Here is a 26,646-nt window from a genome sequence, read left to right as displayed (position 1 = left end):
TTATTTTCACAAAACTTCTGGATACTTAATTTCTTTGAGGCCCTTATTGTTTTGTAAGCGTCGCTGGAAAGCGGCCAACGGGGCCAAAATTTATTGGGGCGTTAGAAGTAACAGAGGGAGTGACTATCTAATATTTATTTCCTTTGGAAATGGGGCTAAAAATGCTTGAGTCAAAATCCTGCCTTTAAATGGTGTGTAGAGATCTCGTCGGAGACCTTTGCAGACCTCATTTGGTGCAGAGCTGTGGACCGGTTTATGAGGACTCCGGCGGGCTTTGAAGTTTGCTCTTCCCTGTATGTTTTCTGCAGTCCTTGGGGACTAGAGTTGTGAGGTCTCATGAGGCTGTCATACGGATGGGTGTTTTCTCAGGCCGGCAGTTGTTTTTAGTGCTGTAAGTCTTTCCAGATCATGTAAACCTTCCATGCTTTCATGCAGCTGGTGAATTCTTTGAACAGAATGCGTTGACTTGCAGAAATCAAGTATATTTGGGGATACCATTACCTTGTAAGGTATACTATACAGCATTAATGTCTCTGGCAATGCCATTGACTTTAAAACTTTCAGACGAAAATTTGCAAAGCGTTTCTGGGATTTGGAAACGCTTCGCCCATTAATTTTATGATCAGTTTAGAATCAAGAGCACTCTTCACATCTTTAAAGCTAAACAGGTGCCTACGTGTGCGCGGAAATGGAGCCTCGTCGTTCGTGTCAGTGTGTAAATATTTTGCCTTCCCAACCTAGAGCTTCGGAATGCAAAAATGGCTTTAAGTCAAATCCTCAAGTGTTTTCCGAGGACAGACCTGTGCTGAAGTTGAGGGCACGTTTCCTTGAGTGAGAGCTGCTGGCAGCAGAATCTTCTACAAAATGAACAAAAATATGCTCGTTTGCTCCTCCCGCTAAAACAGTCATCCCGAGTGTTCAGACTGGTTGAAGCGAGACAAATGGTTGATGAAACAAATGGGAACAGGATCTGGAATTGATCCACAGTTGGAGAGGCCAGATGGCATAGCAGAGGTGGCCACATGGGATGGATGGTGACGGGTTTATCTGTTGTTAAAGGAAACTCTGTCTGCTTTTAAATCCCTCCGTGCACTTGAACACACTGCTGTAACCTTGCTTTCAGGAGTAACCTCGTTTCCCCCATTGTGTTTATGGAATGGGTGAAATGAAGCGTTCAGATAAGTGTTTCCAGGGTTTGAACTTGAAGAATTTTTTTTCCCTGATCACCTTTTCTACAGGCCATGATCCAAGGGCTGTTAAACTCAAGAGGAGTCTTGACATGTGCATGAGGAGGTTCTGTGGGAGGGGAACGCGATGATGATGCTATGAAGTCTAGGTCTCTCACTGCATGGAAATGCTTTGAGACTTGAATCCGCTTCTGGGAAGACTGTAGTGGCATAAACACTTGAAATAACATATACGTGGCCTCGGAAGTCCCCGTTTTAATTTTTCCTGTGTCTTTGGGTTTTTTCTCAGGTGAATGAAATTTACCACGATGAATCTCTGGGTGTTCACATAAATGTTGTGCTGGTCCGAATGATCATGTTGGGGTATGCGAAGGTAAGCTAGGCTCCCAGCCACTTCTCCGCCTTCATCTTCTTTGTAATTATAGTCCTTGTGAATCACAGGAAGGGCTGTGGAAGCAAAAGTCTACTGAACAGTTCCAGAGAACAGTCCCAGTACGTTGATTTTGCTGGTAAAACACACTCAGAGACTTTTGGAACAAATGCTTGTTAAATTGTTCTGAATGAGAGAAAAGCAGTAATGCTGTTTAGGGTTTGATAAAGATCATAATTGTTCCACTTATCTCAGACATTGAATTTGGCCAACTCCAAAGACCAGTTTGGTGTTGGCCTTGTAATTAAATTTACTGAGCTTGTAGGCACACACTGTAGCAAAATTCTCGCAGCACGTGGTTTAATCTGTGTTTCTCAGTACACGTTCACTGTCACTACAGTGTTTTGCACCAGTTGAGGCCTTGTCCTGTGTGTTTGTATTATTCACCAACTCCACATGGGCTGTGTGTGTCGTTACGTGCTCATCATCTCACCCAAGTCAGGCTGTCATCCGGCAGTCCAGAACGTAAGCGAGCGCCAACAGAAGAAATAAAAATGTCCTTACTCGGTCCTAGCACCAGGTTATGTGTTCCTCCTGCACGTTATGGGCTATACACAGAAAGGCAGCTATTTTCATAGATGAATGATGATAGATGACACAAACGCTCATTAAACTGCCTTCAAAAAAAACCCAAAAGATGTAACGCCCTTGGTCACTGTTAACATACACATTTTGATTGCCCATAGGAAAGACGGCTGTCATGACATAGAGTGGTAGGGTATTAGGAGGAGAGAAATGGGGACCTGGTTGGTGCTCTGAGAAAATCCAAAGTCATCTGAATTTCCTACCTTTAGGAGCTCCTGGGTCTAACGTGTTCCTCTTTCAGTCCATTAGCTTGATTGAAAGGGGGAATCCCTCAAGAAGCCTGGAGAACGTTTGCCGCTGGGCATATCAGCAGCAGAAGTCGGACCCCAACCACTCCGAGCACCACGATCATGCCATCTTCTTAACCAGGCAAGATTTTGGGCCTGCTGGTATGCAAGGTAATGCAGCTGACCTGGGGCACAACTCTCTGGCCTTGGTGTTTCTCGGCTAGCATCTGCCAGAAAAGAGGAAAATTTGGAAATTGCATTGTTACGTGATCCTGAGACAATAAGCAACCTAGGCCGCCATTCAGCAAATACTTAAGGAAGCATTCGATTTTATAGATGTTCTGAAACCTGGTCCTGTTGGGGAAAGCACGGACACCCATCATGACCTTCAGTTCCCTGTTCGGGGTTAGAAAGGGCCAACTTCGCATGTATTTTATTGCATCTCTCACTGTAGGTTTCTTTTCATAGACAGCTTACCAGCCACTTTGATACCCGCATTAATCTTGATGACTCAAGGAACGGGAATTAAATACACCAAGTGTGATGTATGTCAGAGTTAAATTAAGAGTCTGGGTGCGACCGTACTTTGTCTGTCCAGCTGGAGACGTCTTGGAGATTTGTGTTCAGTACCTCCATGCTCCCTTCTCCTTCCAGGGGGCAGATAAGGGTCTGAGTTCTCCTTAGGTCTGGGCTGGCATCCCTGGAGTGAAACTGCTGAGGTTGAGATGTTCGGCAGACTTCCCTGTCGCCAGAAAGATGTTAGCTTTTACCGAGGAAAAGACTGAGAAAAAAATGACAATCAGAAAATAATAATCCTTGGTTCTTCTCAGGTAGTAAGTTTATTGGGGGAGGTCTCGTTTGAAATAAATGTAACAGGTGAAAGAATCAGCCATGGTTTCTCTCAACAGGATATGCTCCTGTTACCGGCATGTGTCACCCGGTCCGAAGCTGTACGCTCAACCACGAGGATGGGTTTTCATCGGCTTTTGTCGTTGCTCATGAAACTGGGCACGTGTAAGTCTGACCTTTACAATTGGATTACCAACAAAATACGGTGCTGCATCTCCTCCTTGCTTCAAGCGGTTTAATTTTAGTGGCTGTGTCCATTTTGTTTCCATCCCCTTGGAATGCATCAGTGGTTTAAGCAATGAAGAGATAACTGGGAGAAGAAAAGAGGGGGAAGAGAGAGGGGGAAGGTGTTTGAAGAGGTCAGTAAAACCTGGAAGGCCCAGGCAGTGCAGACAGTAGTTTGTCGAGCATCTGTAACTCCTTTCTTCTCCTTGACTCAAAGTGCCGATGTGTGAGATTTGGCACCTCTTCAGGAATGATAAAATGGGAGTAACTGGTTAAGCAAGGATCTCTGTTAGCTCCCCGGATGAATTAATGTCAGCGCTGAGGATCTGATTTTTGTCTTCCCGAAGTAGTGCAGCTCACTGGGAGGAATCGAGCCCAGCTGGAGATGACCGGGTCACTTCATGTTAAGCTGTGCTAGGTGCACACTTGGAGACGTAGCCTGCTAACCACGTTAGCTCTTTGGAGGTGCAACACAATAACTGTGTTAGCTCTGTGTTTAAATGAGTGCTTTTCTAAATGAGCGTACAGCCATGAACAATTCAATGTCTGAATGAGCAGGATTGTTGTTTTCCTTTATCCGAAGCATAAGACGTCATCATCATCTAGTTAGTTCATTCCTGGTGTTAATAAATACAACAAAGTATAAGTGAAAGAGTATTCAGAGTCCTTACGTTCTGGCATCAAAGATCAGTTTGAAGTGCAGGTGGTACCTGCAGAATGCAAAGGACAGTTTCATTTTGCGTGATTACATGTGGATGGGAAACTGTTTTCTTTACAGTTGTTTGACCAGTTGAAGAGCGGAATCTGCCTGGGCTCTGATGCCAGGTTCTTTGTTGCAGGCTGGGCATGGAACACGACGGGCAAGGGAACCGCTGCGGGGACGAGACAGCGATGGGCAGTGTTATGGCTCCCTTGGTGCAGGCTGCCTTCCATCGGTACCACTGGTCCAGGTGCAGCGGCCAAGAGCTCAAAAGATACATACAGTAAGGACCGGTCAGCACTCAGCGGTAGTCATTTTACTACAGGAAACAGAATTCTTTGCGGTTCCTGCTCTGTGCTTTGGGGCACCAGTTAGACACTGCTATCTCCACCTCTGGCCTCCACCGTGCTCTTTTTTTTCCCCTTCAAATCTGTATTAGAAAAGCTGTAAACCAAGAGTGATGCTTCCTCACTGAGGGGTGCCCCCAAAACATCCTCTGGGGAGCACGGCAGGAGTCCCTCTGGCAGACTCTGTGTCATGTAGCTGGTGTTTTCCCAAGGTTTGTCATTCCTCTAGGAGCTAGGCTGCGAAACTGGCAGGATGAAGCCCTAAACTCAGAAAAGGAACTAGTGTAAGTTGTGGAAGAGAGAAGGCGGCATGTGTGCGTGTGTCTGAATTAGGGGGAAAAGTCTCTAGTCTCCTTCCATGTGTGTTTCTCTTCACGCAATGCTTACTCAGGCTTCTTTGCGATAGGACAAGGGGTAGCGGTTTTAAACTAAAAGAGGGAAGATTTAGACTAGATATAGGAAAGAAACACTTTCCAGGGAGGGCGGTGAGGTTGCCCAGAGAAGCTGTGGCTGCCCCATCCCTGGAGGTGTTCGAGGCCAGGTTGGACGGGGCTTGGAGCAACCTGGTCTGGTGGGAGGTGTCCCTGCCCACGGCAGGGGGTTGGACTCGATGGCCTTTAAAGGTCCCTTCCAACCCAGACCATTCTATGATTCCGTAATTCTGTGATTCCTTCTCCATTGCAAATAGCTGGTTTTGCCAGTCAAAACTGAGTGAAAAATTCGTGCGTTGACCCACATCTCCTACAGAAGAAACACTATTTGTAACATAAAGCATCAATTAGTAATTGACTGAGACCTTAGAGCTTGAACTGGAATAGCCCAGTGCAGGAGGAGCAGCCCACCAGTATCGCTATTTCAAGACGTCAGAGTTGAACAGGAATGAGACAAAAGCAATCCTTATTCTTGCCCTTTGCATGGGCAGGGCTTCATCCCCATGAGTACAGTCGATGCCGGGTAAGAAGGCCTCTTCTCAGACTACTCTCCTGTTGGAAAGCACCACAAAGTCCATGGGAAGACCCCCTGGGACTACAGGGGACTTTGTGTTGGGTCTTGCATTGGGACCAGGTGGAAGCACATGGAGATGTTGCCCTTTGGCACCCAGAGTGGAGCAGTGTTTGTTTTCCTCGTCTGGTGACAGGAGGGTCAAGTGCAAATTCCATCCGTACTTCTGGGGCAGGGAAGGGCTGGAGATGCCTCTCCACAGTCTCCAGCTCCAGGATTTTGCTGTAGGATCTGCTTGTGCTTTGGGGAACGATAACTATGGAAACAGGAAGAAAACAGGTTGGAGAAAAGGAGTATTGCCTTATTAAGAATAGGTACTATGATCATGTTGATCCAAAAAAAAAATATAAATTACTACATCTTCTCATGATTATTTTTTTTCTGTGTATCTTTCTGCAGCTCTTACGACTGTCTTCTTGACGACCCTTTTGAACATGATTGGCCCAAGCTTCCCGAGCTACCAGGCATCAATTACTCCATGGACGAACAGTGCCGCTTTGATTTTGGCGTTGGCTATAAAATGTGCACAGCGGTATGTCCAAGGCGGGCATTGCAAAGACAAATGGTCGTTCAGCTGGTGTCTGGCCTTATTTATGAGCTGCAATATATGCATTTTCTCATAGTTGAAGAGCAGTTAATAGTTTAAACAGATGTATAAAAAGGGAGAGAGGTATTTATGGGTGAAACACAGTCATCTGCGTCATTTGGTGTAACGGTCAGGTGGATGGCAGCACAGTCCACATGACACAGGCTGGTGGTAGTGATCCCAAGGGAAAAGGGAAAAAAACCTCTTCATTTTCCTCCCACTTGTGGGTGTCTTCTCCTTTCCTCTTCTCACCAGCTGGGGGATGCAGGGAATAAGCACTGCCCTTGTCTTGCTGAAGATGCTGTAGTTATTGGTAACCACGTGTGTGAGATGAATTGACTGGGTGGGTTAAATCCTTATCTGAAAGGTATGCATAATCTAACGTTAAGTTTCATCTCATAAATGGTTCTCCATCTCAGTTCCGAACCTTTGACCCGTGCAAGCAGTTGTGGTGCAGCCATCCAGATAACCCCTATTTCTGTAAGACTAAGAAAGGACCTCCGCTCGACGGGACAGAGTGTGCCCCTGGAAAAGTGAGTATTGTGGGTTTCTGCTATGGTTGTGTTGAAAAAACAACCCAGCAGTTGCATTCATTTGGGTTGAAGGGCACAGAGCAAAACAGGGAATTGCCCGGCGTCCCCTGGGTGGAGCCAGAGGAAGGGAAAAGAGGGAGCTGTGCTTTCCCACTGCGATATTCTGTCACCTGTACAAGCAAATTTTGACATGGAAAACCCCTGTTGAAGTGTAACCCATTCTCAGCCTCTTCTGTGGCCTTTTTGTTACTTTTTTTTTGGGTTCTTGTCTCATCTGCAGCTTGTCTTTAGGAATCCACGGTAGCAGATAATGCCCTTACTGTAGGACCACTTCTTAGTGCTTGTGGTCCAGACGTCCTGTGGCTAAATGTTTGCCTAGGTGTAGGATTAGCTCTTCAGTTTTCCCTTTTAATATCCCTGTTAGTGGGTGTCTTGCTGCTAATTCATTTTTAATTATAAAATTATACTCAAATAGATGTTTGTTTGGCAAATTCCGTGTATTTTGAGATACAGGAGAGCCACTTGTACCATCTGAGTATGCCCCAGCCAGCGGCAAAACACCACCCTGCCCAGTGACTAGCCATCTGTTCCAGCCTATTTGCAGAAGTGTGATATTTGGCGAGTACAAAAAAAAAAGAAAAAAAAATAACTCTCAGGAAAACCTTTATCCTGCTAATATTCGGAATGTTAAAATTCCTTCAAAAAGGTGGTGGCGACTAAGGCTCAATCGAAACAAAAACTCATTTAAATTAAGAGGAGGGTGGAAGGTGTTGAGCTTCATGCATCTGCCCACGGAAGGGTTGAGGAGGAGGACACTCCTTCAGGGAGGGAATTGGGTCCTCCTGGGCCCCGAGCACATGGACCCTCGCCCGCTTTGTCCCCAGGTGCTACGATGGGACCTTCGGTGTGGTTTTTGTGTCTGTTCTCATCTGTTTTCCCTGCCCTGTTTCCCTCAGTGGTGCTATAAAGGTCACTGCATGTGGAAGAACGCTAACCAGCTGAAGCAGGATGGCAACTGGGGACCCTGGACAAAATTTGGCTCCTGCTCCCGAACCTGCGGAACTGGAGTTCGCTTTCGAACACGCCAGTGCAACAATCCAATGTAGGTCTTCTGGCTCTAGGGGGTGGTTCCAGTCAACTGGGAGGCCTTACAGGTGTCACTTTAAATGGCATGTACGTTTTGTATGGAGTCTGCCAAAATTCCCGTTCTGTTCCAGCCCCTTGAAACGCGGCTTTTTGCAGGGGGCCAGGATCGGTTTTGGGGAATCCGGGGATTCCCAGAGGAAAGCCTGTGGAAAACCATCCCAAGGATTTAGCGGATGTGTAAGAGAGTGAAGAGTACATGGTGTGTGAGCTCAGCAAGCTGCAGGATGAACTTAGATAATCTCGAATTGTAAATCCATGGCTGGCAGCCTATATGTGCACGGGTATTAATTCTGCATTTCAGCGTTTGCCTTGGGGACGGATGGGCAAGCGTGGAGGTTATTGCACAAGTGCGTATTTGTGGTGGGTGACTGCTCTGTGTCCGTTTCTGTCACTTCACGCACCTTTTTTGCAGAATTGCCTCTTAAAATAGAATGTGAGATTTCACCTAAGACAGAAGAGGAGTCCCCAGACCTAACGCCCAGAGGGTTTTAGAACCTCTTGAATGTTCTTCTTCTCTTCGCAGGCCCATTAATGGAGGCGAAGATTGTGCTGGGGTCAATTTTGAGTTTCAGCTTTGCAATACGGAGGAGTGTCCCAAGCACTTTGAGGACTTCAGAGCGCAGCAGTGTCAGCAGCGCAACTCCCACTTCGAGTATCAGAACAGCAAGCACCACTGGCTGCCCTACGAGCACCCTGACTGTAAGTCCTCTTGCTTGCCGTTATTACAACTCAATCCTGGAATCTCCCAGAGCTTGCGGGGGTGTTATGGTTTGAGAAAACCCATAACAATTTGTTGTCGTTCAGACAATTAGTCTGTCACCCGAGGACCCCTCCCCACCCGGCAAGGGGAATCGGGGAAAGCAAGGAAACACCAGGATTGAAATATGAATAGATTTAATAGGGTAAAACTAAATAAGTAACGGTAATACTAAAGAACCAGTATTAATCCCGATGCTAATATAAGATATACAAGGATTATACTCAGCCCATTCCATCAGCAGAAGCTGTGCACTCCCAGCAGGGGACAGTAAATGTGGGACACTGCCAGCGCTGCGACTTCGGGAGGAAGGGAAGGGCTCAGGGCTCCGGCACCAGGGCAAGGAGTTTCTCTGGACCACCGCCATCAAGGGAGAGAGACACTACGCAGCAAACTTTCTAATTTATATCGAATGTGACATTCATGGTATGAAATAACCCTGTTGACCAGCCTGGGTCAAGTGCCTGGGTCTTGCTCCTCCTCATCCCTGCACCTGGCGAGGCTCGAAAACACCGGGACCTTGAATCCCACATAGCCTAGCTGGCTCTAAAGTAAATATTTTCACGAATTCAGACACTAGTGTCTTCCAAAAGTGGCATTTTCCCCAGCATTGGAAGATAAATTAGTCCTGCGTCGCTCAACCCAGGACACTGGGGTCTTGTTCATCAGCCACGCAGAGATCAGAAATAATGGGGGTGTGAGCACGTGTGGGTGAGACTCAAAAGCAGGAAAAAAGGATGGTCCCAGAAGGAAAGAACGGGTGCCACGTGAGACAGTTGTCGTTTCCCCAACCCTAGGCTCCCCTTGACTTTCCTCCTCCTCTCAGTGAGCACATGCTGGAGCGAGAGGCTCACGGCTCCTGCTGGAATGGCCGGTGGGTGCTCATAGGGTTTGATGCGCTGAGGAGTTAGATGCAGACATTAGCCAGGAAATACGTGTTCAGCTGGTATTTTCAAAACAGGGTAAAGAAAGAGATCCAAATCCTCTGTGCTTTTCCCCGGGCTTTAGCACCACCTTCTCACGGACACATTTTTCTGGTGTCGTTGTTCTGCATCCTTGTGGTTTTGTAAACTCAGCCCTGTTCCCAACAGCATCGGAGTGAAAGCTGCTTCCAGGATAGTCAGGAACCCAGTCCAAGGATAGTCGGGAACCCAGTCCGAGGAGCCTCTTTAGAAGGGAACTGATTTCTGCAGGAATATCTCAAAGCAATAGGCCCGTAATCCACAGAAAAGCAAGCTAGTTACCTTCTTTCCCCCCATAGCTGTCTGTAAAAGGTCCTTTCTATCTCTGACGTATTCTCTTCACTCCTTTAGTGGGATATTTTCCTGAAGCGCATCTGGATTGCTGTTAATTTATGCAATTAATTCTCTTCCCTCAGCTAACAAGCGCTGCCACCTGTACTGCCAGTCCAAGGAAACCGGAGATGTTGCGTACATGAAGCAGCTGGCACATGATGGGACTCGCTGCTCCTATAAAGATCCCTACAGCATCTGTGTCCGCGGAGAATGTGTGGTGAGTGTCACCTGCCCAAGGTCATGGTTGAGGTTTTGAGCTGTGCCAAGTCGCGGAACGGCTCTGGTCAGCATCATCCACAACAGCTCCGTCAACAGGCCAGAGGTAGACTTGGCAGATGTTTCCAAATTAGATATTTGCAGCATCGTATTTCTCATGATTCCTTGAGATTTAAATGAACCTGTTCCATGGAAACACTCCCCTTCAACTGATGGTTTCGTTTGCCTTTTTTGCACTTGGTTTCGTGTCTCAGAAGAATTGTGTCTATTTTTCTGTCTTTCCCATCTTAGTCTTGAAGGTCAGTGACCATCAAGCAAGAATCACTCCCTATTTTTCACGTGAAAACCACTATCCAGCACCAGATTTGCAAGTAATTTGTATTTCAACAAAACAGATGAGTGTTGGGCGGTGGTTTCCTCTGCGCGCTGATTTTGTGATGGCTTTCCACCATAACTAAAACAACGACCGATGACAAAGCCTTCTCTTATTTCTTTTTTTTGCTCTTCTTCCTGCAGAAAGTGGGTTGTGACAAGGAGATCGGCTCCAACAAGGTGGAAGATAAGTGTGGCGTCTGCGGCGGGGATAACTCTCATTGCCGAACGGTGAAGGGAACCTTCACCCGCACTCCCAAAAAGCTTGGTAGGAATAGCATTTTCCCACAGCTCGCTATAATTTCTGTCGTTCTCTGCTCTTCCTGTCAGGCTTTTTTGCAGAAATAAGACCTACTTTCGGGTAGCGAAACACAATTTGTCAGCTCATGTGCAAAACCAATTTAGTCGCTGATAAGGAAATGCCATTTTTAAGACAGCGTACTATTTCTGTCCTTTGAAGGAGCTGTTAGATGAGGGCTTGCTCAGTCAAGCGTACCGAGAAATACCATGCAGGGCGTGTTGAATTCTCCGTTGGACGTGCTGAAGCCCGGCCAGATGGTGTTTGTGATAACCTGGGGATACACTGAGCTGGGCTAAACAAAACCCAGCTTTTCTCGTAGGGAAATGCAGAAGAAATGGAGGTGCTTCCCTGGCGCTAAGGGTAGCGTGCCTCTTGCTGTAGGAGGCCTAAAGGAAACATTTTTTTCTCCCGTTAAAGATGAAGCTTTTCCTCTCAAACCTAAACTCAAAGAGTTTTAAATGGAAATCTGCATTTCTGTGCCTAGGAAATGAGCACGTGGATCCTCGTGTCCACGTGGGTTTCTATTACGCTTTCTCACAAATCACAGCCCTTTAGTCAAATAAACACATCAAAAATATATTCAGCTGAATTCTGAACCAAATATGAAACCATTTTGGCAGGACTCCTCATTTCTTGTACCCTTTAAGGTGTGTGACTGAGGTGCAGTGAAACACCTGATGGTGTTTTGCTCGCTCAGAACTAAGAGTCACCTGCTTCAAATCTTCAGACTGTGCTCTGGGGCATTTTGCAACATGTTTCCTATCAACAATAATTCAGGATCTCCTTGGACTTCTTCTGAAATTTCTATTTTGTCAGTTATTCGTTAAGCCAGGGCAGTATGATCTTGTACATTTTGCTGTGCTTTTTGTACTTTTAAGGCTTTCCCATATTGCTTTTTCTTTCTCCAGCCTGGGGAAGCTACTCAGGGAAGTGTATCTCCGGTTATTTCAGGAATATCTGTCTGATAGGACTAAGTGTTTTAAGACAGAGCAGAGGAAGGCTAAGGCACAGATAATGTGAATATCTGCATTTAAAGTTGAGAGGCGGGTAATTGCTGCCGTGAAACGAGCTTTACTGCAGCATTAATTATTACAGTTGGGCAGTGACAGACAAACTAAACTTGGACAAAGATAAGCTAAAGTGCGACTGGAAATAAAATACATCAAATACTCTGCTGAAAATGCTTATTAATTATTACAAACCAAGTGGAAAAGTTTGCTGATTGTAATTATCGAATTAGAGTAGAGCACCTTTCCGAAAGGGATGGTTCTCCGGAGGCTGATGGATCGGACAGGGAATAATGCAGGAATCAGTGCTAGGAGACAGAGCAAGGACTGCTGCTGCTCATCGGCCACTTAGTTGCAAAAGGTTATGGACATGCTAGAAGTGGTTATGGAATGTTTATTGTTGCTGCCGTAACTTTGGCAATCCAGTCATTAAAAAGACTAATTGACCTCTTCCAACAGGAAAACATGTAAGCAAGAGGTGCCAAAAAGAATTCAAGTTTCTGGAAAATGAAATCTGCAAGTATCCAACTTAAACTCACCTACCCGAATTTTCGCTGGTCTGACTTTCATTGACTATGAACATTTGCTAGATGTGTCTAATTCTGCTTTAAATGCTTTTGAACACATGACATAATTTATACATCACACTCGTAAAGACCATCTGGCTGACAAACACAGTCAATGAAATAACAGGACTTGGCTCCCGTAGCACTAATTACAGGCGTTCTATTTAAGGGAAGACAAGAGGAGCATTTACATTGCCCAAAGGAGCTCGCAATATTTCCCTTTCTGAAACCAAGGAGTCTAAAAATATGCTGGGTAAGTGTGAAGTGCTTGCAGAGAGAGGGGCATCCACGGCGGCTGGAGGGCTCTTGCTGCAGTTCTCATCTCCATTCAGACACCCGTCGTTAACCCCCAATCAGGCAAAAGCCTTATGCTTCCTATGCTCAAAAGGTGATCAATGAAAAGATCGGCAAATGCAGTTTGCGCAGTCGCTCCTCAGCCAAGTCGGTGATTTTACGTATTCCTGGCTCTTTTCTTCACATAGATTTTCCAAGGAGCTGTAGCATGTCAGGGGCACGGCAAACCACCGAGGCGTTCCTTAGTGCCAGGGTGAAACAGAATCACTTGACCGCTACGTCTTCTGTTCGCACAAATAATAAAACTCTTGGGAAAAACCATCTCCACTGCTTCTATAGCTGGGCTGGATAGCTCGTGAAAACTGCATAGCAGAGTACAGAACAGAGAGAAACGTACTCGGCTCTTAAAAAAGGCATCTACGGGGATTTATAGTAATGAAATCTGCAGTTGTTAAAGAGAAAATAATAGAATCCTGAAAATACCTTGCATTCAGAGTGCTTGTGATGCTCTTGATTAAAACTTGATATGGAAGTACCTGTTGACAGGTCCCCAGGAGGGATTTTAGTCTTCCTAAAGGCAATACTGACTTAATGTTACACTAATTACCTGTGGTTTGGACTGATAAATAATTGGAATTTAAAAGAAGAATCATTTTCTTTGGGAACAGCTTTTTACTTTGAGCTGTGGAGAGTCGAATTCAGCCCTGTCGCTTCAGCAGCAGCAATTTAATTGATGATTTTCCATCCACAGTCATAAGTAGTGTGGGTGAACTCCCGTAGAGATGGACGTGTAGCGACAAAATACTCCGCGCTACAGACACCTTGCTCCAGGCTTTGGTGTCTGGGAGGTAAGCTGACACACTTCAGAGGCTAACGTCTAACCTGACAGTAAGTAAACTCCAATCTACCAGCCTGGCTGATGAGTGATTTCGAAAAAATAATCATGAAAACTCGTGTTTTCTCCGCCTCATTTGCTGAAGAACATAGGAAACGTATTTTTGCCTGAATTGTTAACGGATATGGCCTACAGCAGTGCAGCTAGGCAAGTGACAAATAGATTTGTAACTGGGTTCTCTTCTCTCCCCGAAAAGAGGAAAAACGCAAGGAGGGCCCGTCAAATACGTTACAAACTATTTGCTCCGTTTTCTTTCTGCCCCGGCTTCTCGGTTGGTGACGGATGCGCTCCTCTGCAAGCGGAAGCTGGATCATGTGGTGCGCTCCTAACCATGGCTATTACTTTTTCTTTCCATCTCTGCTTTCTCCATTGACTGCCACACATGCCAAAGGGTACCTTAAGATGTTTGACATCCCTCCTGGTGCTCGACATGTGTTTATCCAAGAAGACGAGGCTTCTCCTCACTTTCTTGGTAAGTGTTTCTCTCCTCAGGTTTGGCTTTGAGGCATAGTGAGAAGCACGGGGCAGTCGTGCAGAAGAACCTGAGAAAGGAGATACCCAAATTCAAGTGTTCAGGGTAAAGATGGGCATTCAAAAATGGCATGTTCGGGCCCGAGTCCTACAGCATAAGCTCAGCGAACAAGTATTTACTTCTTGTTTGGGTTCTTCAAAATATTAAACTGATCCTAATTTGCATGTTTACTAACAAAATACCATCATCACTCACATTTAAATGGGTAAAAACTATGTATTCTATTACGTGAATCAAATTCTGTGTCTTTAGTTATTTGCTGCAGATGGTAAGCAATAGCTTTTTTAACGAAAGCAGATGGGGGAACTTGTGATATGTTTGCAGTCCATTTCATTTCAGATGTTTCCCACATAGGACAGGTCATAGTGTCATCAACGAGTTTGTATCTTACTGCTTACCGTTTTCTAACGCTCAAGGGATTTTTAGCTCACAGGAGAGGGGTGAGATCTTCCATGGATTTTATTGTCCTTTTAATCAGCTCCTTGTGCCCTAGGGCAGTGTCTGAGTTGTAAACCCTTCAGGCAGAGTTGGATTAGTTATGAAAAAGAAGTAGGAATAGGAAAGGAAAAAAAAAAAGCTGAATTTGCTTCAACTGTGATGATGTCAAAGGGGGAAACTCGGCTTTTGAGGTCCAAGAGCTTCATTTTGGACCAAGCGTAGCCTTTGAGACAAGCAAAGCTTTGCTTTGGCAGCAAGTGGCTTCATGGAGCTACTCACTAGGTACCGCAGAGCTCCTGTGCTTGGATTGCTGTAATCACAGGAACTTGTAAGGTTTCTGCGTAGTTGTTTTTCATCGTGTTGTATGGTGCATTGGAAAAAATTGGACAAAAGAAGAAATGAGAGTCCATCTTCCAGATTTTTAATGTATTGGCTTCTAATTGGACCATAATAATAATAATAATAATAATAATGATCCTGAGAGTGCGTGATGTTCAAGGTGTGGTGCTGGAACCCGAACCCAAGTAGTTTCCTGGGGTTTCAAATGCCTCAGCTCTTTGCTTACCAATTTTAGCAGCTGGTACATACATACATACTTAAAAGAAACTAAAATGTGATGCAAAAGTTGTCATTTTCATAATCTGAGGAAAATAAGAAGTGCAGCTGAAGTCTGCTGAGGAGCCTGTTATACTAAGAGGCATTCCCAGTAATAATGACGTTGGTCTTATGCAAATAAGGAAGATGGGTGTGAAGATTTGACCTGAATTCTTACCCGTGCTTCTTGGGAACTAAGCTAGTGTGGGGAATGGGGACATTGCATAGGAAGAGGAGCTTCAGCCTATCTCTAGCTGTATTTCTATGTTTAATTCACGTGGATAAGGAGGCACAAAATTGAATACGTCTGTCATCAAACTGGAATTTGGCGGGTGCATGAGGTGGGCTTGGAGGGCCTTTCTCTGCGGCAACGCATCTACAGCCCTTGCTGCTGCGCTGGGGCTCTCAGCAAAAGGTCACCTATGATATCCCCACTGTGATGGCCGATGATGTGATGGGAGGTGCGACTGCCACTGTTTTCAATCCTTTCAGCAATTAAGAACCAGGCTACGGGACACTATGTTCTGAACGGGAAAGGGGAGGAGGCCAGATCCCGATCTTTCATCGACCTGGGCGTGGAGTGGGAGTACAACATAGAAGACGACATCGAAACCCTCCACACGGACGGGCCCTTGCACGACGCAGTGGTTGTGCTGGTAGGTTACGTGTCAAGCAGTGGGGATGTGATGGGTTTGTCTTTCATAAAACGTCTAAGGCCAGCGTGGAGCTTGTGCTGAGATGAAACACCACTGTGTCATGCCTCTCCCAAAGACACGTGCGGTGGGGCGGCTGGTCACCTGAAGCCCTTTTCTCACTAGCTGTCACCCTCTCTTGGAAATGGCTACCTGCTCATGTCATGAGTCCGTCAGAAGCCCTGTATTGCATTGTCAGACATCAGTGGGACACTTCCAGCAGCCAAAAAAAGTACGTTGCATGTCAAACTGTGTCTGAGAGCAGACTCTTCAACCAAGTAAACGATGTGGCCACGCCATCCTTTCATCCCCGATGATGGTGTCCTGCTTGGCCAGCTTAGAATGCTGGCCTAGAAATGCATCTCATTTGAAGTGAGATATTTGCAGTCCATTTCATGTTTATCTTACTATGTTAGTTCTAACTGTGAAGACAAAACACAATCTTTTTTCCCCAGTGAGTTAACTAGCAGCTTCCACGTTTCCCCTAAGAGACAGGCCTTGGTTTCTTTACTTTGCAAAGGAATAAATAATAGCTCTGGTTTTGTACCACTGTTTACGTTTGATTATTAATAGATCATTCCTCGGGAGAATGACACAAGATCCAGCCTGACCTACAAATACATTATTCACGAGGATTCGGTACCAACTATCAACAGCAACAACGTCCTGCAGGAAGAAATAGACACTTTTGAGTGGGCGTTAAAGAGTTGGTCGCAGTGCTCCAAACCCTGCGGTGGAGGTAAACCGATGATGTAGCACCTTCTCATAACGAATGACAAATGACCCAAAGTGGAAAAGTAAAAGGTGGGGGAGTGAATGCTTTAGAAATGTTGGCTTTCCTTTTTTTAAAAGCAGCTTGTTATTTTGGGTGCCCAAGCTTATAAATATCTGAAGTGCCTGATTGTTCAGAAGTGTCACACTCCCAGCCTAGAAAGAAGAAGTCCTTTTTAGGTGTTTAAATTCAGTGCTCAAAGTCGCTTTGGAAATGCGGACTCAAACGTTCACGCTATTGAGCGTTCGCTTTACTTGCGGTATGTACATTGCTCTTAAGCAAAGAACGGGGAACACAAATGTCAAAATAACTTTCTTACATACAACAGTCAACAGGTGATGCGTTTTGTGGCAAAAACACTAAAATGGGACTTGGGTTGATGCCCGGGTTAGCCGGTGACCTGCTGCTGGGTGTTGAGGAGGTGATTTCTCCCCTCTCTGTGCCACGATTTGGGTGGGATGCAGAGGTTAGACTGAGGGGTCATGACCATCCCTTCTGGCCTTTACCACACTGTCATGTTATAAACAGCATCCGCAGGGCACTGGGCAGCAATCTTGTGCCTCACAACTGAACAAATTGTCAGCATGTTTAAATATTTCGTAAATATCTGTCATGTAAACCCATTTAATAGGCCATAAAGCTTACATTTAAACCAAAAATCCTAGCAAGGACCGGTTGTTCCTAATTTTTCTGAACTGTTTTCCAGGGTTCCAGTACACCAAGTACGGGTGCCGCAGGAAAAGTGACAACAAAATGGTTCATCGCAGCTTCTGTGAAGCCAGCAAAAAGCCAAAGCCCATTCGTAGAATGTGCAACCTGCAGGAATGCACGCAGCCTCTGTAAGTATGTCCCGCAAAGGGGGGGACGATTGCTCGGCGTGGCAGGTGTGGGAGTTACCCCAGGCCAAAGGGGGCTGGGTGCCGACAGCTTTCTAGGTGGGAGTTCCTGTGTTAGGGATGGGGTTTGCTACCCACCTGAGAGTGGTCACTGATCTTATGGAGTGGCTTCACCAGAAAAACATTGTATACTACACGGAAATATTGTATACTGCATGGGAATATTGTATACTATGCAAAAATATTGCGTACTACACAAGAATGGTGTATACTACACAAAAATATTGCATACTACATGAGAATATTGCATGATACGCAAAAATATTGCATACTACACGAGAATATTGTATACTACACGAAAATATTGCATACTGCATGAGAATATTGAATACTATGCGACAATATTGCATACTACACGAGAATGTTGCATACTATGCGAAAATATTATATAGTACATGAGAATATTGAATACTGTGTGAAAATATTATATACTACATGAAAATATTGCATACTACATGAGAATATTGCATACTATGCAAAAATATTGCATACGACGTGAAAATATTGCATATGACATGAAAATATTGCATGCTATGCAAAAATATTGCATACTACACGATAACATTGTATACTATGCAAAAATATTACATACTACACGAGAATATTGTGTACTACGGTAAAATAGTGCATACTGCATGAGAATATTGCATACTAACACGAAAATATTGTATCCTACCCAAAAATACTGCGTCCTACAGGGAAATATTGCATACGAAGGGCTGCCTGGCCCGGCAGCAGTACGGATAACAGGTAAAAGTTGTGACGGCATCTTCTTCTTTTTTCCCTCCCCAGCTGGGCGGCAGACGAGTGGGAGCACTGCACAAAAACCTGTGGGAACTCAGGCTACCAGCTGCGCACCGTGCGTTGCCTTCAGCCCCTTCCCGATGGGGGGAACCGCTCGGTCCATTCCAAGTACTGCGGCGGCCATCGCCCGGAGAGCCGCAGGCCCTGCAACCGAGTGCCCTGCCCGGCCCCGTGGAAACCCGGACCCTGGTCGCAGGTGGGCAAGCAGTGGCCGTGAGCCAGTAGCCCACCTTTGGTAACGTCTCCTGCCTCCCGAGCCCGCTCTGGGCATGGGCTGGACAGACAGACAGGTTTCCAAACCCTGAAAATCAGCAGATAACACCTTCCAGCTTCTCTAGTTCTCCAGACTTCTCCAGAAACCACTTGGAAAACGCAAGATCAGACGCGCAATCCCCCAGAACAAACTGGGATGTTTCGCTTGGGTTTTCTCCCAAGTTTCCAACTTCTCACTTCCCCGCTCCTGAGGAACAGCATGACATTTTTTACCAGCTCGGGCTGTTTTGCAGTGGCAGGGTGTTCTGCAAGCATTGAATATTGTTAGAAAGCCTTAGGAACAAAGAGCTGAACCCCGCAGCTGACTGGCTGAACACTGGGTTTTCTCTGCCCCATACATTCTCTTGAGGTTAAATTGTCAAGATCAGATACCTGCTACGGGAAGAATAAGTAGGAAAATTCATAATATAATTCATAAGAATAAATTTAACGTTACAGAAAGCAAGGGAAAAGCCAGCCTTGGGCTTCGTTAAACGCATTAATTTTGGGGAGTTGCCGTGGGAGCTGAATGTCCTGATCTTCTCGTGTGTGTTCCGCAGTGTTCGGTGACCTGCGGGGAGGGGACGGAGACCCGGCAGATCGCGTGCCGCGCTGGCGACCAGTGCCAGGGAGAAAAGCCGGAATCGGTGAGGGTTTGTAAACTCCCTCCATGCAACGGTAAGAGAAGCTCCGAAAATCCTGGCGGGGGAGGAGGGGGGACGATTCCTGCATCTGCGCAGCCTGTCCGGATGGCACAGTGCTGCGTGGAGATGTTAGACACAGATTTCATCCACGAGTGAGCGCCAGTGAAAAATAAAAGACGTGTATTTGGGGCTAAAAAGCAGCAAAATTGTGTTGGCACGTGCAGGTTTCTCGGAGAAGGCAGAGCTTGTGGCCAGCCGGTGTGACAGTGAAAGAACTGGGAGCAGGAAACAATTCTGGGATCAAGGAGGAGTTATAAAGCGGTGTGCCCACCAGGTGGGAGCAAATCACTGGCAGTGACTCTAGAAAACATGGACGAGGCATAAAATCCCCTTTTTTACTGACAGTTTCCAAACCGTAAAGAAATAAGGGCTACAAGTGGGCAAAACTGCTCACATAGTTTTGATCTGGTGCTTTAAGCATCACCTTAAAGACTCTGTGGGGGTCAGTGGGGGTTTTCGGCTCCTGGGACAGGCTCCCTGGGACTTCCAACCTCGGCTCTGCTCAGGGCTGGGACGCACACTGAGCAGCCGAGGGCATTATTTCAGACCAAAGGGGCTCTTTCTGGCCACACTTTTCTCATGTGGCTTCTACCATGTTCTACGTTTTGGGGGAATACAGCTAAAATATCCGTAGTATTCTCTCATATTTATGCAAACTTTTTATGTGTGGTGTTCCATCCTTGGCATTCCTTCACTTTTAAATCTGTCTAGCCTGGATGGCTGTTCTGATTGTCAGGGCTTTAGGCTTAGCGAAACATTAGCCTCTATCGGGTGGTTCTGACTAATGATTTACTGTCTAAATGCAAGATTAATCTTGGTGGAGTTGAATCTTTATGAAAAAACGTATGTCTGCATATGGGAGAGGAGCCACCAGCTCCTCCGGCATATGCCTCGGTGGAGCTTAGTCCCATCGTGTGGAACTGTGAGGCCACCTCCCGTAAATACTTCATTTAAACTTTATATATCTCTGTGGTTAGGAGGAGACAGGAGGCAGGATTTCATCCTGCAGGTCCGTAGCAATAATCTGAGCAACGGTCACGTTTCTGTGGCTGGGACAGATTATAAAGATGGATTTTCTGGTACTTAGACAAATAGATGAGCTCCACGTAAGAGCCCATATAGAACAGACCCCGGGAATGTCTTCATACAAGCTATCGCTGCTTTGCAACATAAGGTAGAAAATGCAGAAGAAAGCACGTGTTGCTTGAAATTTTGGTCCCTAAATACCAACTTTGAGCGAGATTTCTCACCGGGATGCTGCCAGCAGGTGACGTCCTTGGAGTTCCAGGGATGCCTTCTGTAAGAGCTGTGTCAATTCCGAACTCTAACGTGGAAATTAGATTCTAGGAGCTTCGTCTCCTCCAGATGCCCCAGGGAGACGATGCGCTTTCTTGTGTCTTCTGCTCTCAGCTACCGGCAAGCGAGTGATACATTGTGAGAAGGAGAACTTTTACCGTGACCATCAGCGGAAGGATACAAGCGCTCGCATACTGACTAGGAAGTGGTTGACTAGGTTGTGCAGAATTAACCTAAAAAGTAGAAAGTGGGGATTATGTGAGTATACAGCTCCGAGACTGTCCTTATGGAACCTACCCGAAATAGATCAGTACAAAACCAAATCTCTGCACCATCTCTTGAGTCACAAAAACTAATCCATCACAAATTCACATTAAAAAAAATTAACCATGAGAGAAAAAGACCAAATGAGATGCTTTGTCTCTACGGAAAGGCAAAAATAATTGTTTGGTACTTTTTTTGTTTGTTTGTTTCATCACTTTAGGTGACACTATTTGCTTTGACTTATATGCTGACATAAATCACAGCGTGTTAACAACCTGACTGCCATGATTTTCCAGATCGGGTACTTTCACTTACACGGAAGGATAAAGATTGTCCTATACATGATGCAGAGATTTGCGTTTCAATATTAGCTTTCCTAGTTTAGATGCGTAATAAATACAGCCCTTGAATATCCCATGCTGAATTCCTGCTGAAAATAGTCTTGTAGCGCCTTCACACGGTACGGGGGTTCCCAGGCAAAACTGCAGATTTGATGCTGGATTTGTCCAGAGCCAAAAACCATCTGTCCAAGGACGCGCGTCGGGATTAGGAAGAAGGGAATTTTTCATATGAGGTGCTGCAGACGTATAATTTGCTATTTATAAACAAGGTCCCACAACCCCACTGATGCAGATGCGGGTAATTTTACTGGGTTCAGTGGAATTAAGCTGGTTTTACACTGATGGAGAGGTTGGGCTACAGTGAATAATGTTTTAAAATAGGAAAATGTGGGTGCCTGACACACTGTTGCCGTGCGGTGAGGCAGCATCTGCTCAGGTGAGAAAATAGCACGGTCCAGAAAGCTAATTTAATGTCAGAGCTTAATAAGCGGTGTCACGTGCCCTCTGTTGCTCATTAAGATGTCGACTGCATCATTGGTGACTCTGAGTGGAAGACTAGGCATGGAGCAGATCTTCTCAGTAGCTGGGGTTAACTTTTGGCTTTCCGCGTTACAATTTTGTATTATTTCATTTTAAGTAAAATGCACCAATACTATTTCCAGCCAGCCGGGATATCTGAGGAGAATTCTGCTAATGGAAGCTTTTTGCCGGTCTCTGCCCGAAGTGTTTGAGTAGTTCCTGGGGGCACCGAGCTCCTCCTCTGTCCCCGCTGCCAGCGCAGTGTCCCGTGAGGTGTTGATGTCTGTAGGTCCCTGGTCCGCATGCTCTGCTCTGAGGGTCCCTGGGGATGTCCGTGGGAAGGGGATTGCCCCCCCGGACCGATGGGTTGGCTTTAAAAGAGCAGGATGCTCTTCTGGGTGGTGGTGACCCTGCTCCAGGCTGGAGGAGGTGACCGTCCCAGCTGCCTTCCTGCGTTACTCTGTTGGGTTCATGCCACCACAGCACGTGATATTCCAAACTCCATGGATGAGCAGCAGTACAAAGGAGCAGTAGGATGAGTTAGAGACAGGGGCGAGAATAATAAGGAGGTATTAAACATTGTCATTTCAAAATCTGCAAATTATTTAATAGACTCATAGAATCACTTTGGTTGGAAGAGACCTTTAAGATTATTGTGTCCAATCACTGCCAGGTCCACCTCTAAACCGTGTCCCTCGTGACCACGTCTGCTCGTCTTTTAAATCCCTCCAGGGATGGTGACTCCACCACTGCCCTGGGCAGCCTGTTCCCGTGTTACAGACTCCTGGCGTTTTTCCCGATCCTGGTAACGGTAGAACTTAGGATTTCACCTTTGAGCTCCTGTGATGGTCTGAAGGAGCCCCAATACCGATGTGCTCTTAACTCAACATCAAAGCCTTACTTTTGTTCTCACTTCCTGCGCTACCACTTTCCTCTCTACCAGTTTTGTCCAGTGTGACCACTGCATCTCCACTGGTGGAACAAACATCCAGCAAATGCTCAAAGAAACACTGACATCTTGGGGATCTCTAGTAGATCTTTGACCTCTTTCAGCTCTTTTCCCTGCCTAAAAGGAATGTCACACACTTCACTTCAAGGCATCTCATGTCTGTCCTATCTGTTAGAAGCTTTCCATCAGTTCTCCAGTTAGGGTTCAGTCACTGAGACTTCAAACAAAACTTTATCCAACTATAACGTTTTATTTTAAGAAGGGCATCTTTGAGAGATACTGCTTAGGCTTTAATTTCTTGAAGGGAAGACTTCATTGGTTTTAATACTGTTGATAGATAATGATGGGTAATGTCCTCAGGCTGGAAGTGAAGGTGGCTTGTGGTGGGTACGTGGGACCTCTGGTAGGTCAGCACTGGAAATGGATGTCTGTGGCCCTCCGTAAATACAACATGCCTTGCCGCAGCTCTTGGCTTCTGCTGTGCACAGAAGCTGACATTTTCAAAGTGACTGCCCATTTCTTCGGTTCCCAGCGAAGGTTATTTTTTAGGGTTTCTTGGGGGATGAAGCATCTCAGGTTGCCTATTCCGAGTAGCCCATCGTTCATGAAACGCAGGCAGAACTTTCTCAGTGCCCACCTAAATGCTGTCGGGCATCTCGGTGCTCTTCGCTGCATTTACAATCGACTTTACATTTGTTTTGCAGATGAGCCCTGCATGGGAGACAAATCTATCTTCTGTCAAATGGAAGTGCTTGCCCGTTACTGTTCCATCCCTGGCTACAACAAGCTGTGCTGCGAGTCCTGCAGCAAGCGCAGCAGCACCCTCCCACCCCCCTTCCTCACCCAAGCGGCCCAAACTGCTGAGGACGTCGTGTTTGAGGAGAGCGACCTGCCCAGGGCTTTGGTGATGCCAACGCCTGCAGTGCCCCACTCCGTGCAGTTCCAGCCTGGCAGAAGTTCTCCGGGCGGACTCTCGGAAGAAGACGCTGATACGCACGTCTCCCCATCCAACACCAAGCCCAAAGGCACTGAATTACCGCAATGGAGAGCTCCACCAGCCAGGAAGACTTCTAGGCTGTTTGCTTGGCTACACCAGTTGCCTTCCAACAGCAGCAGCCTCAGTCCTCATGGTGCCCTGGCCTTGGCAGCAGCTCTTCCCGTGGTGCCAGCTCATAACACCACGGCGGGTGCTCCTTCGCCATCGAGAGCCTCCAGGAAGAGCGAGAAGCACATTGAGAAGAGCTGGCCTTCCAGGTCCTCCGCCGTGGAAAGATGAACACCTCGTGGAGGAGAGTCACGGAAAGAGGCTTTGTTTGGCGCTTTGGGTTTCACGTCCTTCCTTCTGGACACTCTGGGGCATGCTGCTTTCCACAAGCAGGACGCTGCAGGTCATCGACTCCTTTTCCCTGTAAATAAGACGAACGAGAAGTGCTGGTTCACTTTCTGGTTGCTCCTGTCCTCCTCCCGTACTGCGTTATCTGGCTAGCTTCAGCGCGTGGGAGGCAAGCACCAAAGAATATTCCTGCCCATGAGCAGAAGTTGCCGAGGGCATCGCTCCGGCCCTGACCTCAGCACTCACCTCTTTATTTTTGGGTTTTTAGCACTCACACGTAGAAAACGCCCCACTCCAAGAGGTACCAGACGTTTACACTATACAAAACACTTTTTTTTTTTTTTGCAATGGAACAACTGAATCCATAAGACTTGTTTTGCTAACTTATCTATCTAAACGGATATTGTATGAGCGAATTTGCAGCTGTTGTGTAAATACTGTATATTGCGGAAAGTCAGTATTATTTTGAAGTGTTGTGCTGTCAGACAACTGTTTACCTGTGTTGTGTTCTGGACACTTGCTGGGTGCCTGCCATCGAGTACTGCCTTATTCACATTCCAAGAGGTGATTTTTAAAGCAGCATTATCATGAAAGGAGGAGTTCTGTTTCCATCTGCTGACACTAGGAAAGGGTTTTTTTGTCTTGAGTATCAACAACGTGATGCTTTCTTTTGAAATAGGGGGGAAAAAAAAAAGTGTAAAGCTAAAGGTAGGAGTCTGCGTGGAGCCAGCCACCCGTCCAAAGCAGGTTTAGACACCTTGGTGTCGTCAGAGGTTGGAAAAATGCTGGGGGGTGGCTGTGGAATGAACCCCACGCCCCGCAGAGGAGCAGCAGCGCCGTCCCATCCCATCCCTCTCCTCTCGCACGCCAGCGCAGGAAACCCTGGACATGCCGTCAGCGCTGTCACCTTCACCAGTCACCAACCCGTTCTCTTCTCCAGATGCTCCCTTGGTGATTTCTGAAGCTGAAAGAAGCATCCCAGAGGTAGAACAGGTGCTGACGAGAAATAGCTGTGGCAAGACTTAAAGTAAGAGGATTGATTTTTTTTTTTTTTTTTTTTTTTCCCCCACTACTGGAAGCATTGATGTAAAGGTGAGAGAGATATTTATTTTTTGGTGTGGTTCACCTCAAAATCTCCACCCCCACAAGGCATCTGACTGCAATAAGGGACGAGTTGTTTCTGTCCCTGACCATCTTGTTCACAGCCCGCCCCGTCGCACCCTCTCCTGCGTGTTGCTGTAAAATACTTGTATATAGCATTGAGAAGTAAAGATATTTATTAAAAGTTGATTTCTTGATAGTATTTTATGTACTAAATATTTACACTAGAGGCAGTTGACTCTTCTTTTTGCCAAGATAAAAGAGAGAGATGTAATTAGGTACCTGTACATGCTGTGTCGTACGCATAGAACAGAAATTTAAGCTAACTCAACTACTGTAGAGAAATTGTTGATCTTATTCTTAAAAAAAAAGTCTTCTGACAGGTTCTTTTTTATATTACAGGCATCTTTAATTTCTAAATAGGTTATTAAAGTTTGGCGTGCAATTTTTGCTTCCCCGTAAAAAGTCCTGGCGATCGACTCCTTTAACAGAACAGGAAATACCTACCTCTAAAGCGCTATCAAGCAGATGAGGACCCCGAAAGATTAAATTCTGGAAGCGTTTGTAGGGATTTAGCGGAATCACCAGGAGGAGAGCAGGGTGGGAGTTGCTGTCAGAAGGCGTTCGGAGGGAATGGAGGCGGCGGGTGGGATAACGCCATGGAGAAAGCGTGGGGCCGTGGGATGGATGCTGTGGGGCCGCGTGTGACCCAACCCCTGGACTGACTCCGCTAATGCATCGCTGCTGCCTTTCTGCCAGGCTTTGGAAGGGCCCAGAAACTCGTGCGTAGACAGTACCGACAATCCCTGAGCCTCAGACAGACAAATGGGGTGTCTTTGTGTCTTTCCCATTCCCCGAAAGTCCAGTTCACTTTTCTCTCTGTCTTTATCTTCTACATATATATATACACACACACACAACATGGGTGTAGATAATCGTTGTACCTTTTGGATTTCTTTTCTACCAAGCTCATTTCTCGTTCTATAAAGTGTACACTACTGATCCTGTTGGTTGTACTGGGGAGCACGGAGCAATAAAATCTTTACCAGAACAAGTCTTTCTCTGCTTTGATTCGCGGGGGCAGGCTCTGTTTTTCGCTTTTTTGAGTGTCGTCCTTTGTGAAGCGAAGGGCCGTTCACATCCCAGGCATGACATTTATTGTCTTGGGGGAAAAAAAAGTTCATTTGAATTAACTAACTTGATTTTTAACCACTGAGGTCCTGCTTCTGCCATTGGAGAGGCCGGGATGCAGGGAAACAGGGGGAAAGGAAAGAGTTTCTACCTAGTTTCTACTACGTCTCTGCTGAGAGGCCAAATTTCCAAACCGCTGCACTGACAGGAGAAGTTTGTGTCACTCTGGCTTCAGGTCTCAGCTCAACCTCTGTTTTCCCACCTTCTGCCAAGGATTACGGTCTCTGGGTACGTCCTCGACAGTTTTAAGCGGGGCCAGCAAACCTGAAGTGAGTGTCTAGTGGCATTCACGTTGGTGTAGAGAGCGCTAATGCTGACATTTCATCACCAGGAGTCTTAATAAAAATTCTGGGATGCCTTTTTGCCCCACTGGAGGGGGCTTTTTGGCACGGTAATACCTGTGGGGCAGGAATTTTAATGGTAAGCCACAACTTCAACACGTTACCGG

At 46.1% G+C, this 26,646-nt stretch overlaps 1 protein-coding gene across 3 annotated transcripts in view; it reads left to right on the top strand.

The window, feature by feature from the left end:
- Window positions 1-26,055, top strand: part of LOC141743494 (A disintegrin and metalloproteinase with thrombospondin motifs 3-like) — a 143,882-nt gene extending 117,827 nt beyond the window's left edge. For all 3 annotated transcript variants that reach the window (XM_074587762.1, XM_074587763.1, XM_074587761.1), the window contains 17 exons: window positions 1,477-1,560; window positions 2,444-2,600; window positions 3,338-3,443; window positions 4,343-4,486; window positions 5,952-6,084; window positions 6,558-6,671; window positions 7,628-7,773; window positions 8,341-8,516; window positions 9,953-10,086; window positions 10,602-10,725; window positions 13,912-13,992; window positions 15,577-15,740; window positions 16,350-16,515; window positions 17,255-17,387; window positions 18,237-18,444; window positions 19,061-19,178; window positions 23,278-26,055. In XM_074587762.1, the coding sequence (XP_074443863.1) occupies window positions 1,477-1,560; window positions 2,444-2,600; window positions 3,338-3,443; window positions 4,343-4,486; window positions 5,952-6,084; window positions 6,558-6,671; window positions 7,628-7,773; window positions 8,341-8,516; window positions 9,953-10,086; window positions 10,602-10,725; window positions 13,912-13,992; window positions 15,577-15,740; window positions 16,350-16,515; window positions 17,255-17,387; window positions 18,237-18,444; window positions 19,061-19,178; window positions 23,278-23,849 (2,760 nt within the window). In that variant the 3' untranslated portion in view covers window positions 23,850-26,055. The remainder of the gene's footprint in view (window positions 1-1,476; window positions 1,561-2,443; window positions 2,601-3,337; window positions 3,444-4,342; window positions 4,487-5,951; window positions 6,085-6,557; window positions 6,672-7,627; window positions 7,774-8,340; window positions 8,517-9,952; window positions 10,087-10,601; window positions 10,726-13,911; window positions 13,993-15,576; window positions 15,741-16,349; window positions 16,516-17,254; window positions 17,388-18,236; window positions 18,445-19,060; window positions 19,179-23,277) is intronic.
- The last annotated feature ends 591 nt before the right edge of the window (window positions 26,056-26,646 follow it).

The sequence above is a fragment of the Larus michahellis genome, chromosome 5 (genome assembly GCF_964199755.1).
Source record: "Larus michahellis chromosome 5, bLarMic1.1, whole genome shotgun sequence".
In the NCBI taxonomy this organism is placed as follows: domain Eukaryota; kingdom Metazoa; phylum Chordata; class Aves; order Charadriiformes; family Laridae; genus Larus; species Larus michahellis.
This window is presented reverse-complemented; position numbering and strand designations above follow the sequence as displayed.